General features: G+C 28.7%; 1 protein-coding gene across 1 annotated transcript; it reads right to left on the bottom strand.

Annotated features, from left to right (window-relative positions):
* Positions 1-2,298: 2,298 nt before the first annotated feature.
* On the bottom strand, positions 2,299-5,502 carry LOC105133749 (protein TIFY 9-like). The gene is made up of 6 exons (XM_011037849.1): positions 5,234-5,502; positions 4,935-5,124; positions 4,756-4,843; positions 4,515-4,623; positions 4,302-4,359; positions 2,299-2,903 (listed from the first exon to the last, which is right to left on the bottom strand). The coding sequence occupies exons 1-6, from the start codon at positions 5,337-5,339 to the stop codon at positions 2,867-2,869; spliced, it is 588 nt and encodes a 195-aa protein (XP_011036151.1). The 5' UTR covers positions 5,340-5,502; the 3' UTR covers positions 2,299-2,866.
* Positions 5,503-13,938: the final 8,436 nt, after the last annotated feature.

Here is a 13,938-nt window from a genome sequence, read left to right as displayed (position 1 = left end):
AAGAAAATGAAATTAAATTAAATGGAGTATATTTCAATTTGGCTCACTCCATGAGATTAAAATAAAATAAAATTAAATGGAGTAAATTTCAATTTGGCTTTCACTCCATGAGATTAAAATTAAATTAAATTAAATTAAATGGAGTAAATTTCAATTTGGCTTTCACTCCATGAGATTAAATGCTTGCTTAATTTCACCTTAAATCTTTGGTTTCGGGTCATTTGTTGCATCTTTTATTTTTGCTTTTCAATCCCCCTCATCTGTCTATTTATATCGGGAATGGTAATGAAAATGCATATAAATTTAAATTTCTTGCTCGTATTTACGAGGTATCTTGCTACCATTCAAAAAGTTCGTAGGAAAAATAAAAGAATTGAATTTAATAAAAAATAGAAACCATGAAATTGAAATAAAAAGATAATGTCAATTGGAAAAATACTTTTTTATTAGCAAAAAATTATATAATCAAATTTGAGAGGGTTAATTTCTAAGGTAATATCCAGCTGTATCAACTTTAATTTTCATTTAATAACACTATCATCTTTTATTTTTATCAAATTTAACTCTATCCAATATGTCAATTTTACCACTCTTCTTAGAAACCGCATTAAAATAAACTGCAAGGAATTGCGGAGTCAACACGGACATAGATTTATTTCACGGTAAATCAAAACGGTATAATAATTATTTTACTCTTCTTAACAAAAAAATCAATGGATTGATTATAAAGATTAATACATTTATTTTACAGGGTTTATTAGTTATTACCGGATCAATTAAGGATAATATTTTATTATATTTTTAAAACATGATAAAATAATTAAATTATTTCTAATAATAAATTTTATTGAAGTAGTACTTGGAGTCTTTTTTCACTTTTCAAAATTTTAAAATACAATACAACAGCTAAATTATTTTTAAAAATAAAATTTATTTAACTAGAGTATATAATTTTTTTTATTTTTCCTTCTATTATTAGTTTTAAGTTTGGTTTTTATTTTTCCTTCTATTATTAGTTTTATGTTTGGATAATTTAATAATTTAATAAATATAAAATAAAATTTAAAAAATAAAAGTGGTAGGATGGGACCGCTATGTTATCCTCAGTTGGTGCACGATTAATTACAACGGTCAAAGATAGTGACATTAATGTGGCTGGAACCATCTCGGTGAACCCGCCCTTTCTAGATGACATGTGTAGCTTACCGATGGATTTGTAAACCATCACAGTGATCGGTGACAGAAAATTGGAGCCTCGCACAAAAGTAATCACGTTTGGATCTGTCGGCACTCAAGCTCTTGCTTTTGCCAGATAGCCAACCAAATGAATTAGGCTTGGCATCAATTTGTTTACCCGAGCCCTAACGCACGTCAGATGTAGACATAAAAATTTATGATGGGATGCACATTGAACATGCAGGTTTTCTGATTGCCCTTTATCCTGCACGATCCACGGAAAAAGACTTGATGTTGACCAAGGCAAGCCATCCGATCATTCCGAGAAGAAGGAAATTACAAGACAAGAAACACTGGTTCTGGAGAGGTTACAGGCTGTTAAGCTACACGGTTAGGTTACAGAAGTTCTTGATGGTGCTATGTGTTGTCTCCATTATATATTTGAAGATATTTAATTAATAAACATACATTATAATTAAGGTTGTTTAACCTTGCATCTTTCCCGTGCCGTGCTGTTGACGGGTGTGTTGGGAATTGATTGTGGCTTTTTCTTCACATGTCATGGGAAATGGTGGTGGTTAGCCAGCGAGGATGTGATTTTAAATTTTTTTTTTTTTTTAAGAATAATATAAAATATAACTTTAATTTGTTAAATTAAAATGGTTATTTAACTTAATATAAAAACTTTAATCATCAACGAATTCAAATCTTAATATTTTTATTTATTTAATAAAAATTAAATACAATATAATATAAAATTTCAAACTTAAATAATTTTTTTTGAAAAAATGTATTCAAAAATAATATAAAATATATTATGAAATCTCATTTAATAGTTTAAATTATTAAATTGAGATAATTTTTTAATATTTTTTAAAGATATAAATTCTTAAAATTTTATTTTCTAGATAACTTTAAAAAAAATATATAAATATAAAATTCCTGACCAAACAAAACAAATATAAAGAAATCTCTGGAGTTTCTCACGGCACCGTAAAACTATTCATATTACAAAATCGCCAAATAATTATTTTAATTGGAGCTAGAAGACCAGAAAACCACGTGATGTCAAAGCAATGCTCGAACATACATAAAGTGCGATGAAAGCAAAAGTAAACAATGGAAGCAAAAACACATGCTTTTGTACAATTTCTCCAATAAACAAAAACAAACATAGAAATGATGCATGGACAAAAAGCACTGTTAGGTGATGATCAACCCACTAACGAAGACACGTGTACAAGTGATTTGAATCTTCTTAGACAAAAGAAAATCAAACAACCCACTAGCGATAAAGGAGTAAGTAGTGTACATGTGATTTCAAGCTTCTTAAATATAATAAAAAAATAGCCTCAACAAGACACGAAGACCATAGGAAACTACGACGAAGGTGATGAGCAACGAGTGTTTTGCCTGATAGCCAAGGACAATTAACAAAACGTGACTCCGGAAAACAAATATGGACCCTACTAAGCCCATACAATAATATAATAATAATAATAATAATAATAATTTATCTGTAGATTAGTACCACCTATCTTATAGCCACCCGTCAAAAGAGGAAGGCCAATTAGAGGCAGACAAGGTGAGAAAAACACAATTATTCTGGTAACGTTTCTTTTCTTGTTGCCTTGAGGCGTAGCCTAGAATCAATAGGAGTCCTTCATGGTCTTCGGCATTAAGAACGTGCTTAGGTGTTGCAAACATAGGGGGACACAGAAGTCAACCTGCAAAAACATCAAAACCGCGTGCTATTTATTATATTACTTTGCAGACAGAAGCACACAAGATCTTCTGCCAATTCCTATCTCGCCCTTCGTTATCTTCTTGCATTTTCTCCTATCGTATTATTGATATTTCATTAAAAAAAATGTTTTTTAAAATATTTTTTATTTTAAATTAAAACTTTTTTAAATTTTTTAAAAATTTTAATATATTAATATTAAAAATAATTTTTCTAGAAATTCTGATCGTAATATGGGATGCAAATGTAATTACAATTATTTTTTAAAATATTTTTTTATTTTTTAAAAATAATTTTTTATATCAATACATCAAAAATAATTTAAAAATATTAAAAAAATATTAATTTAAAAAAATAATTTTTTTAAAATACTTTGAAACATAAAAAAAAAAAATTTAAAAATATTAATTTTAAAAAAATAAATTTTTTAAAATACTTTGAAACATAAAAACAAAGAAGTAGAAACCCCACCTAAACTTTTTCTAGACAATTTGGATGAGAACCACTTCAACCATTGCCATTAAACTCTCTTTTGTTTGGTTGTTGAGCTATTATATCAATTCAAGAATTTAAGTGGCTGTACGATATGCAATAACAAATTTCAGAAATTGCAAAAAAATTAAAATTACATGGTTAATAAAATACAATATTTGTGGCTTTGATGTTACTCCATCATTACTCAATGATAAATCATTCCTGTTGAAAGATGCCTACTGTTTGTTTACACCTAGATAATCACAGATTAAAATATAATCACATTTTTTGTTTAACTTGTTTGGTACGAGAAAAAAGCATTAAATTAAATTAAATTAATATTCTTTTTTTAAAAATTGAATGTTTTGATATCAAAAATAAAAAAATAATTATTTTTATGTATTTTTAATTTTGAAAAATATCATGTATAGGATTACCGAACACGCTTGTTTATATTTGTCTTTTATGGACAGTTTGGCACAGCAGCTGCACTACTGTTCATCAGTTTTTGAATATATTTTTTTTAAATTGATTTTTATGTTTATTTTATTATTTTGATGTGATAATATTAAAACAAACTTTAAAAAATTAAAATTAAAAACACTTTAAAAAATAAAGAAGCTTTAAACATTCAATATTCTAAATATATGTACAAGTCTTACAAAAAAATCAGATAAGATTGATCTCAAGCTAAAATCTAAACAGAATGAAGATAAACATTAATAATCTCATCCTCATGTCCCTCCTTTATTCAAGAGATAGTAAATATAGTTCATCCCAAGCATTTATTAATTTATCTATAAACAAAATTGAAAGCAAACTAAGATGTGTGCAAAAGAAAGAAAAAATCCACTTTTATTTTAATATCAAGCTACGGGGAAAAAAAATTAAAAAGAAGGGAATCTACCTCCCCTTTCTTTTCTCCAAGAACCTCTGCAGTGATTTCCTCCGGGCAATTGGCAGATCTGCTCAACAAACCAGTAAATGCATCCGTTATGAGCATTAACCATTGGAAAAATTAAATAAGACACACAAATTTATACACAGTAACAAAAAATCAGCTAACCATTGGAAAAATTAAATAAGACACACTGGTCTTGGAAATTAAATAAGCACTAACCTCCATCAAGGCTCTCAAAAAGCTGTTGTTGATCAGTTTTTGGATCAGTCATTGGTTCAGCACTGGTCTTGGAAATTCCCTTCTCAGCAAGCTTCAAGATGTTCTCCGCCTGTATAATAATATTAATCTCTTTTTAAAAAAATCATCACTTAATAAAGGAAATAAACAAGAAACAACATGTGTGCATTGATATCAGTGTTTAAAAAATCCAAATGTTTTAGTAGGGTATAATTCTACACACCTTGTCTCGAGGGACATTGAAAACAGCAACGGTTCCGTTGTAGAAAATAGTCAAGGGGGCGGTTTCGGGAGGAATCATCATATTAGGCCTAAAAATATTAGAGAACAACACATAATTTTCATGCCGTGAATACCATTAAAAACCAAGAGATACATACAGTGGATAAAATAGCTGAGTACCTTGGGAGAGGAGAATAGAGAGGCAAGGCAGGAAATGAAGGCTGTTCCTGTTTAGGAGTGGAAGGCACAGAGAATGACTTGTTTGAGAACTGATTGCCATTTTCCGGAGTAGTCTTGGTGGCAGCAGAACCAGAGGCAATCACGGATTTTAAAAGCTCAGGATTTATTTTCGAAATGGCACTCTGAATATCTACAAAACCCAAAAAGAAATTGCAAAAATCAGTTTTAACCCATAAACAGAAGAACAGCAAAAAGGAATTATAATAAAAAAAAAAAACCCAAAGGAATGGAAAACGGACCTCGAAAGCTTCTTTGGCGATTAAGAAACTTGGATTTGGAAGGTGACGACTTGTTCTCTTTACCCATGGCAAAAAAATCGAGTTCAACAGCTGCTACTCTCGACATTTTTTTTTTCCTCTTCTCTAAACTGCTGAGATACTAAGGTGTTCTCCGGAGCACGCTGAGACGAAAGGTTTGGTATTTAAAATGGGAAATGCTGGTAAACGTCTTGAATCTTAAATGCAAGGGCGGGAGGGGGAGGGGAGGGGGGGGCCAGTAGAGAGTCAAGTGGCTTTAGTTAGGTCTTGGGGTGATGAAAAATGCACGAGTTATGGTAGGGAGAGGCGTGGTCGTATAGAGCGTAGACAATTCTACGGAGGGAGGAGATAGTGGGGTCAGCAGTCTCATAAAAAATGGCTCACATCTTGCACGAGGTTTCCGTGCCAGCGATAAAGGGTACCGCTCCCATATATTAGACGCAAGTGAAGGCCGTTGTTTGGTGGCATATTAAAGTCTGAGCATGACCCATCTAGCCACTGATTCCCTTCTCTGGATTTCGATTTGCTGACGCTACAAGTCCCTTTCCTTTTCTTTTGCCAACTGCCGTTGCCGTGTGTAAATTAGGTTTTTATTGGGCTCTTGATTTATCTTTTGCCGACTGACGTTACAGGGTGTAAATTGGGTAGAATGTTACCTCAGCCATTGTTAAATGGATTGTTTTTTTGTTCTTATTGGAGCCTTTAGCGGCTTATCCGGAAACTAAAGGAAGTTATTATTGAAAGTCTATTAAAGAGGGAGATAAAATAAAATTTATACCCCCGACCAAAATAATAAGAATATCACTAACAATAATTTATTTTTCATTCTTGTATTTGTTTTTTAATAAATAAATAAAATAATTAATAGAATATTATTAGTTACTCCTTTAGCATGGTAAATTTTCACTTTCAAACTCAAAGAAGAAAGCATATAATGTTAACTATTAATAATAATAATAATAATTTAATGTAATAATAATAAGAAGATCTATGAACTGGAAATTTGCCTCTGTTGATTTTCTTCCCACGACAACGAACCTAAAAGCAAGAACAAGAGTAAATTAGAAAAGAAGAAAGAAGACATATATCCAAAAAAGACAATGCCAATAAAAGTATTTTCCTTCTCTGTTTTCTTTTTCTCATAACAGCGTCCCCTTTTTGTTTATATAGGAGAACAAGATTAAAACGTTTCTTGCATAACTAGTAGGATTAATTTCTGCCATTTTATAACATTAAAACCTGATATTTCTTTGTTTAAAATAAAACCAAACATTTTAGACAAGAAGGTGAATAAGAATGCAATAGAAGTTGTTTTTTAAAGAAAATTTTACTTAAAAATATATATAAAAAATTTATTTTTGATATTAGCACATCAATACAATAAAAAAATACTAAAAAAATTAATTAAAAATAAAAAAATTAATTTTAATAAAAAATAAGTTTAATCTCAGTATCAAGAATGTTTGAAAGTGTAATAATAATTTTTTTTGCTTAAAAATATATTAAAATAAGATATTTATTAAAAAAAAACATTTCCAACATTAATATATTAAAAAATTTATATATATAAAATTTATTTTAAAAAAAAAACACAATTTTAACTATTTCTGCAAACACAAACACTGTCACGATGATAAAACAACTTACTAGACCAAAATATTATTGTAACCCATACCCAAAACGTACATTGTACAGGCCCTCTTCCTTTTAAAATTCTCCTTGTCCTATGAGTTTAATTTTTATTTTTAAATGCACTGTTATATAAACTATTTGTAAAGCTTGTAATTCTTTAATGTGGGATTAAAACTTTCCAAGGTTTTTTTTTTTGTTAGTTAGATCTTTTATTTATCCATGCTAGTTCTAGACATGTTGACACTACTTGTTAAGACACTTATATTGAAAAATATTTCTTAACAAATTAAGTTTTAACCAGACCTCACTTTTAATTTTACCTGGAATATATCAATTACTATGTCAAAAACTAAAATTCCAGCAAAAAGAAGAAGAAGATATTGTAAGAAGTCAAACTACAATATCCTTGCTCTCGAAGGCTTAATTCGAGTGCTAAATAAATCTATGATCTTATGATAAAAAAAAAGAAGAAGAAGGTATTATCTTGCACGGGCTTCTCAATATAAAAGGATGTAGCTTTCATATCGAAATCTAATCTAAGGATAACTCTGATATTAAAATAAAAAATAAAAAAATAAAAGAAGATAATATCCTTTCATTGGCTGTCTGTTCCAATAAACTTAGTGTTTGTTGACAAGTAAATAATTATAGGTATGGAAATTGGGTATTTTTTTAAATAGGATTTAGTCCATATATATATATAAAGTACTTGTTTTTTAGGCAATCCGGGACGGGGTGGGGGAGTAGAAGTTTGACAGCTTTTATTATTTTTTATATTCCTGTATATATAACAACCATGAATCATAAACAATACAGGAATATAAAAAATAATAAAAGCTGTCACACTCCCTCCTCCCCCACCCCGCCGAGGATTGCCCAAAAACAAGTACTTTATATATATATATATAGGAGAAAAATACTTTCCAACACAAAGAAGAAATTGGCGGGGGGGCATTTAAGACCGCGCGTTTCAGATATCGGCGCGAGAAAATTGTCACGGAACCAAATTTATTTATATACCTTTAATTAAAGTCAGAAAATTATTTAAAACAAAACAAAGGCATTATACCACCGAAAGGAATCCAAAACATTGAAAACAAGACAAACATTTTACCATGGGTGGGTGGCTTTAAAGGAGATCTAGATTCCGTTCCAGAGAGCAGTGACTTGTATTTTTTTGATATTTTTTAAAAGTGTGTTTATCTTTAAAAAAATTATTAAATTAATATTTTTTAAATATTTTTTAATGGTTTTGATTTACACGTTTTACAATTTATAAAAAAAATCTGAAAAACAATCCTTCTAAAATATCTTTAAGTATTTTAAAAAAATATTCTGCACTGTAATACTAAACATGTACATAGCTGGAAATATCAGAATGGATAAGTTAATGATTTTTTTTTTTTAATTTGGAATTCCGGTGGATGCCATATTTAACATGCTTATTGAAAAGGCCATAATCGTGCTTACAAGTCAATAATGTCTTCCCAATTTCGATCCAGTGCTCTTCTTCTCAACATATTGAAGAAGTCCCAAGATAATAATAGTCCATACGCTGAGCTTTCCACGCAACTGCAATTTGACGATCTAGAGAAGTAAATCATGATCCACGTTGAATGGCCAATCAGAGGGCTAAGCTAATAGAAAAATTGGGGAAGAAGATCGCCCAAAGATACTTCATGGAGTTCGGTGGTTTGAACCTTGAACTAATTTGTCAGAAGATTGACCTCAATGGACAGCGATCTGAGGTAACGTGAACGCAAACAAGTACAAACACAGGGGGCACGTGACTGAGTCTCTCGAGATATTTAACCCACGTGTTTAAATTCACCGGTCTCCGTCTCATTACTGTTGTCTCTAAAATATTTTAAGCGTGATGGCAGTAGTAGGTCCACCTATGCCAGCAATTCGGCGAAATACTGCATCGTAGGTAATAATTAATACAAAGCCTTATTGGGCGGAGGTGTTGCATGCTGGTATTAATGGTTTGTTACAATTTAATGTATGTGTGCGCCTGTATTAATTAATGATCAGTGCTTCACCTATTTCTCTTTTAAAAAATTTTCAATTTGTTTGACTGAACGTTATTTTATTTTCTTTATTTGTCAGTTACCTTTTAGTCAGAGAGGAGAGGGGCTTATTAAATTCCAGTGTAATAAAAAAAGCATTGTTATTGATAATGATTTTGATAACAAAAATGATTGATTCTTATATTAAATTATTTTTTATGATAAAAAGAGTTTAAATTAGATGTTTTTTTTACTTTTTGAAAGTGCATAAAAATAGATGCTATGATAAAAAGAGTTTAAATTAGATGTTTTAAGTAAAAAATAAGTTGAAAATATTTTTCTAAATAAAAAAACAAAATCCTATTTCTTTAGCCACCATGGAAGTTTTAGATGACACATCATCCATTTTTTTTCAAGATAATCTAGGGCGAACGACATTAACTTAAAAATAAAAAATAAAAACCCATGTGCGAGCCCTTGTCTCATGAGTCAGATGCTCGGCTTGGTTTACTAGACTCAGCAATGCCAAGCCTTATTATTTTATTTTATTTTTATTTATTTAGTTAATATTTTTTTTCTATTTTTTTTAAATAATTTTGAAGTTTATATTTTCAATAATACCCCTTCTATGTGATTTATTTTTATTTATTTAGCTCTTTTTAAATAATGATTATTTTTTAATGTCTACTTGACATTGAGGTTAGACATGTTTTTCTTTGTGATCACTTATTGTTACCCACTTTTGACCCTATAAAAAAATAATAAAAAATAAAATCCAAAATACAAGAGGATACACATAAAGAAAGCATAAAAGATTTTTCAAGTTGGTGGTCAAAAACCAAAATGACAAGTGAAAAAGTTGGAGAACCAATATGTATAAGATTGACAAAATTGACAACCTAGTTCTAATTGACAAAGGACCTATTTAATGAAAATATTTTTATTTTGGGTAAAGAAATACAAATTTAGATAGGCAAAGACTCAATAAAAATTTAAAAGGCTTAATTAATTTTATTAGAGACTTAATAGCACAAAAAAATAATTTTTAAAGTTAATTTAAGTTTTAATTGGAAGAAATTAAAGTCAAGAGATCAATTTGCAATTTTAAAGAATTAATTTGGTCAAATCAGTGGCTTAATTGCATAAATATTGAAGTTTGATGGACAATTAAAGACATGGTTGAAAAAATCTAAAACTAAGGATCAAATTGAAAAAGACAGTGAATACAGGAATTAAAATTGATCAAATCAAGGGTCAAATTAAATAAATTTAAAGTTTGTTAATCAATTAAAAGTTAAAATGCATAGTTTCATAACTAAGCACTAAAAAAAATAGACAATCAACTTTGGGGTTGACAATTTAGTTTGGCAGGGAGTGGAATTGCATGAAATTAAGAATTTATGAGGCAATTATTGGTGCAATTAAAAACAATTGAAAGAAAAGAAACTAAATTGCAATTTACCAAAATCCCAAATTAAAAACCCTGATTTTTTAGGATTTAGCCTAAATAATGTGTTATTCAGCCACTGCGTATCTTTTTCTTTGGAAGTTTCAGGTGAATGAATATGGTGTTTTCAACCACCTCAAGGGTTGTAATCACTACCATTCAATGGGGAAACTTCCTTTCTAAAAAGATCAGATACTCCATTTAAACATTTGTATCCTATTTTGTCAAATGATCTCAATAGTATCTTATCTCTAATCAGTATTATTATATTAGTAGATTCTGAGTTGATCAGGTTGACTCTTTCAAATGAAAGAATGTGAAGGTATAGGCTTTTAAATTGAGCAAGTTACGGCAGTGAAGGTATAGGCTTTTAAATTGAGCAAGCTACGGCAACACTTTGAATTTTATGAAGTAGGACACTTTAGAAAAAATTATCCTAAGAAAGAAATAAGAAGAGAAAGATGAAAACTTTTGATGCTGCAGATATTATTAATGAGAAATAAATTTAAGATGACACTGAAAGTGTTTTGGTAATGTAAGTTAAAAACACGGGGAATGGGTGAATTCTTAATTTAGCTTGTATATTTTATATTTACTGTAATAATTTTTTTTGATACTTATAAAGTTGTTAAAGATACTTTTTTATTAAAAGACAACAAAAAACTTTTTTTATTATTAATGGAAGTACAATTCAAATTAGGATGCATGATGATATTATTAGGACACTAGAGGTCCATCATGTTATATAGATGAAAAATTAGTCTTCTTGATTCTCAAGAAATTAGGATGCATGATGATATTATTAGGATACTAGAGGTCTATCATGTTATTATGGCTATTACACTAAATGTAGAGACTTGAAAGTTTACAAGGGTGTTTTTGCTATGATAAAATGAAAGCTAGTTAATGGTTTTTACTATCTTTTAAGGTTTAACAATCATTTATTTAGCTAGTATATCACATGTGGATGATTTGGATAATGTTTCTACTTAGTTATGACATATGTGACCAGAACATATAAATAAAAAAAGGATGATAAAATTAAATAAATAAGATTTGTTGTTAGGCAAGAAAACATGTAAATTATATTTTTATAAGCATTGTGTTAATGATAAATAGTGTAAGGTGAAATTCAACATAATCATTCATCATACTAAGCATACTTTAAATTATGTTCATTTTGACAAATTATGTTCATTTTGACATTTTAGGTCCTTCTCATGTTATATCAAAAGGTATAGCATAATATCCATTAATAAATATTTTTGGAAGGTTCAATAATATTTTTAAATAAAAAAAGTGATGTATCTGTCAACATCACCTTTAAGTAGTGAAAGCCTTGGTTGATAAACATGTTGGTAAAAAAATCAAGTGCTTAAGCGTTGTTAATGGTTTAAGATTATGACGAGGTGAGTTTGATAAGTTATATAAAAATGAAGGAATCACTAGATATTATATTATCATAAATACATCATAACAAAATGAAGTGCAGATCATATGAAGAAAACATTCTTAGAAAAAGCATTTTTTATTCTTTCATAAGCTGGATTATCAAAGGAATTTTGAGCTGAATCATTCAACATGGCTTGTAATTTAGTGGATATATCTTTGTAGACATTTTTTAACACTGAAAACTCAAAATGAGGTACGGGGAAAACTTGAAGGATGACGTGGCTACTTTTCATATCTTTTATATACTGTCTGAAATGCTCTGCATCATATTTCAAAACTTTTCCTCGTAAAGCTTCGTAGCCACAAAAGCAACCAGGTTGTATAGGATATAATCCCATCTACTAGCACCAATACACCTTAGGCAACTCAAGAACCTCACAAAGAAGCACCAAGACGTCCTTCCTCAATTAATTGCATACACGATCAGCATAACGTGCCTCTTTGATCCAGGGATTACCTTCTTTGCAATAGGCTCACTCAACATAATGGATTGATCAAAGGAAGAATTAGTAGAGGAACACCATTCCGCAGGCTCACCATCACAATCTTTGATTTATTGAAGGAATTTTTTATCAATATCTATATGATTATTTTATTAATAATTAATTTATTAACAGAATCATAGATACAAATACTTCATTTGTAAATTTTTTATAAATAATTTTTTATTCATTGGTAAGTCCATTGGTAATGAAAAAATATTATTATAAATAGATTTACTGACAAAAAAACATAAAAAAATTACCCGCTTTATTTTATCGGTATTTTCTTTGAAAAAATATCGTATGTAATTTTGTTGTTGATTATTTAAAAATATTTTTAAAAAATATATTTTACCATACTATAAAATAATTAAATCAATATAAATCAATACTCTATAATACTCAAAACTGAGTTGCTTGGGAAAAAGAAATGGAAAATCAACTCAAACAAATTTGCAAAAAATAAATTCAACTAAAAAAAATATATGAAAAAATGAAGTTGTGATTGCTAAAATTAAATCAACTAAAAATTAATCTCATATAAAAAAAATAAATCCTACAACAACATTCATATAATTATTAAGAACAAAAAAAATAAAAAACATAGTGAAAAAAATGAAAAAAAAACAAAAAAAATATTACTTTAATATAGTTGAAAGTGAAGCTGAGAAGAGAAAAAAAATCCTTAAATTTTGTTAATTAAAAAATATTACCTTAATATAGTTGCAAGTGAAGCTGAGAAGAGAAAAAAATCCTTGAATTTTGTTAATTAAAAAAAAACGAGAAGAGAAAAGAAGAAAAAGACATACTTGAGCATGGAAAAGAAAAAAAAGAGTTAAAAAGAGAAGAGAAGAGAAAGAAAAAAAGGTTGATTTTTTTGCATATTGAGAAGAAGAAGAAATGAGGCTTGTCAGAAAAAAAGGTTGATTTTTTTGCATATTGGGAAGAAGAAGAAAAAAAAAGAAGGCTTGTTTGTTGTAAAATTGGAAATTTTAGATTTTTTATTGGAGCGTTTTACCTAAAGTTTTACATACAGATAATTAAATATTAATATTTTAATTATTTTGTTTGTGATTTTGTATGAATATTTAATTTAAAATTTTAATTTAATTAAAAAATTTTAAAAACCATCAAATATTACCAACAATTTTTCAATCTGTCGGTAATTTTATCTGTAATATTTAATTTAAATTTTTAATTTAATCAAAATTTTTAGAAACCGGCCAAATAACACAGATGACTTTTCAATTCATCGGTAATTTTGTCTTTTAAATGATATGTCATTATATTTTTTAACTTTGTTTTAATTTTTTTCTCACTATAATTTTTTTAATATATACTAGAAAAATATTTTTATTGATAAAATTTATTTTAATTTATCAATAAAATATTTCTATTTCTATTTATTAATTTTCTGACAGTGATTAAACTTGATTGAGAGTCTATAATTCAAGTGTTGCATATCAGTCTTAAGGAAACCGCGAAGAAATACAACACACCCCCGTATAAGAACCTATAGTCAAGGTCATGACTAAGTATTTCAGCAACATTCTTCGCTGTGGCTCCCCTTCTCTCTTTCTTGGCAATCCTTGCATTCTCTTTCTCCATCTTTGCCCCTCTCTTCGAATTCTGGATTTTGGAATGTCTGGGAATGCTAGGCCCAAC

This window comes from Populus euphratica, unplaced genomic scaffold, assembly GCF_000495115.2.
Source record: "Populus euphratica unplaced genomic scaffold, PopEup_1.0 scaffold37.1, whole genome shotgun sequence".
NCBI classification, from domain to species: Eukaryota; Viridiplantae; Streptophyta; class Magnoliopsida; order Malpighiales; family Salicaceae; genus Populus; species Populus euphratica.
The sequence above is the reverse complement of the archived record's forward strand: the minus strand, read 5'-3'. Positions and strand labels throughout refer to the sequence as shown.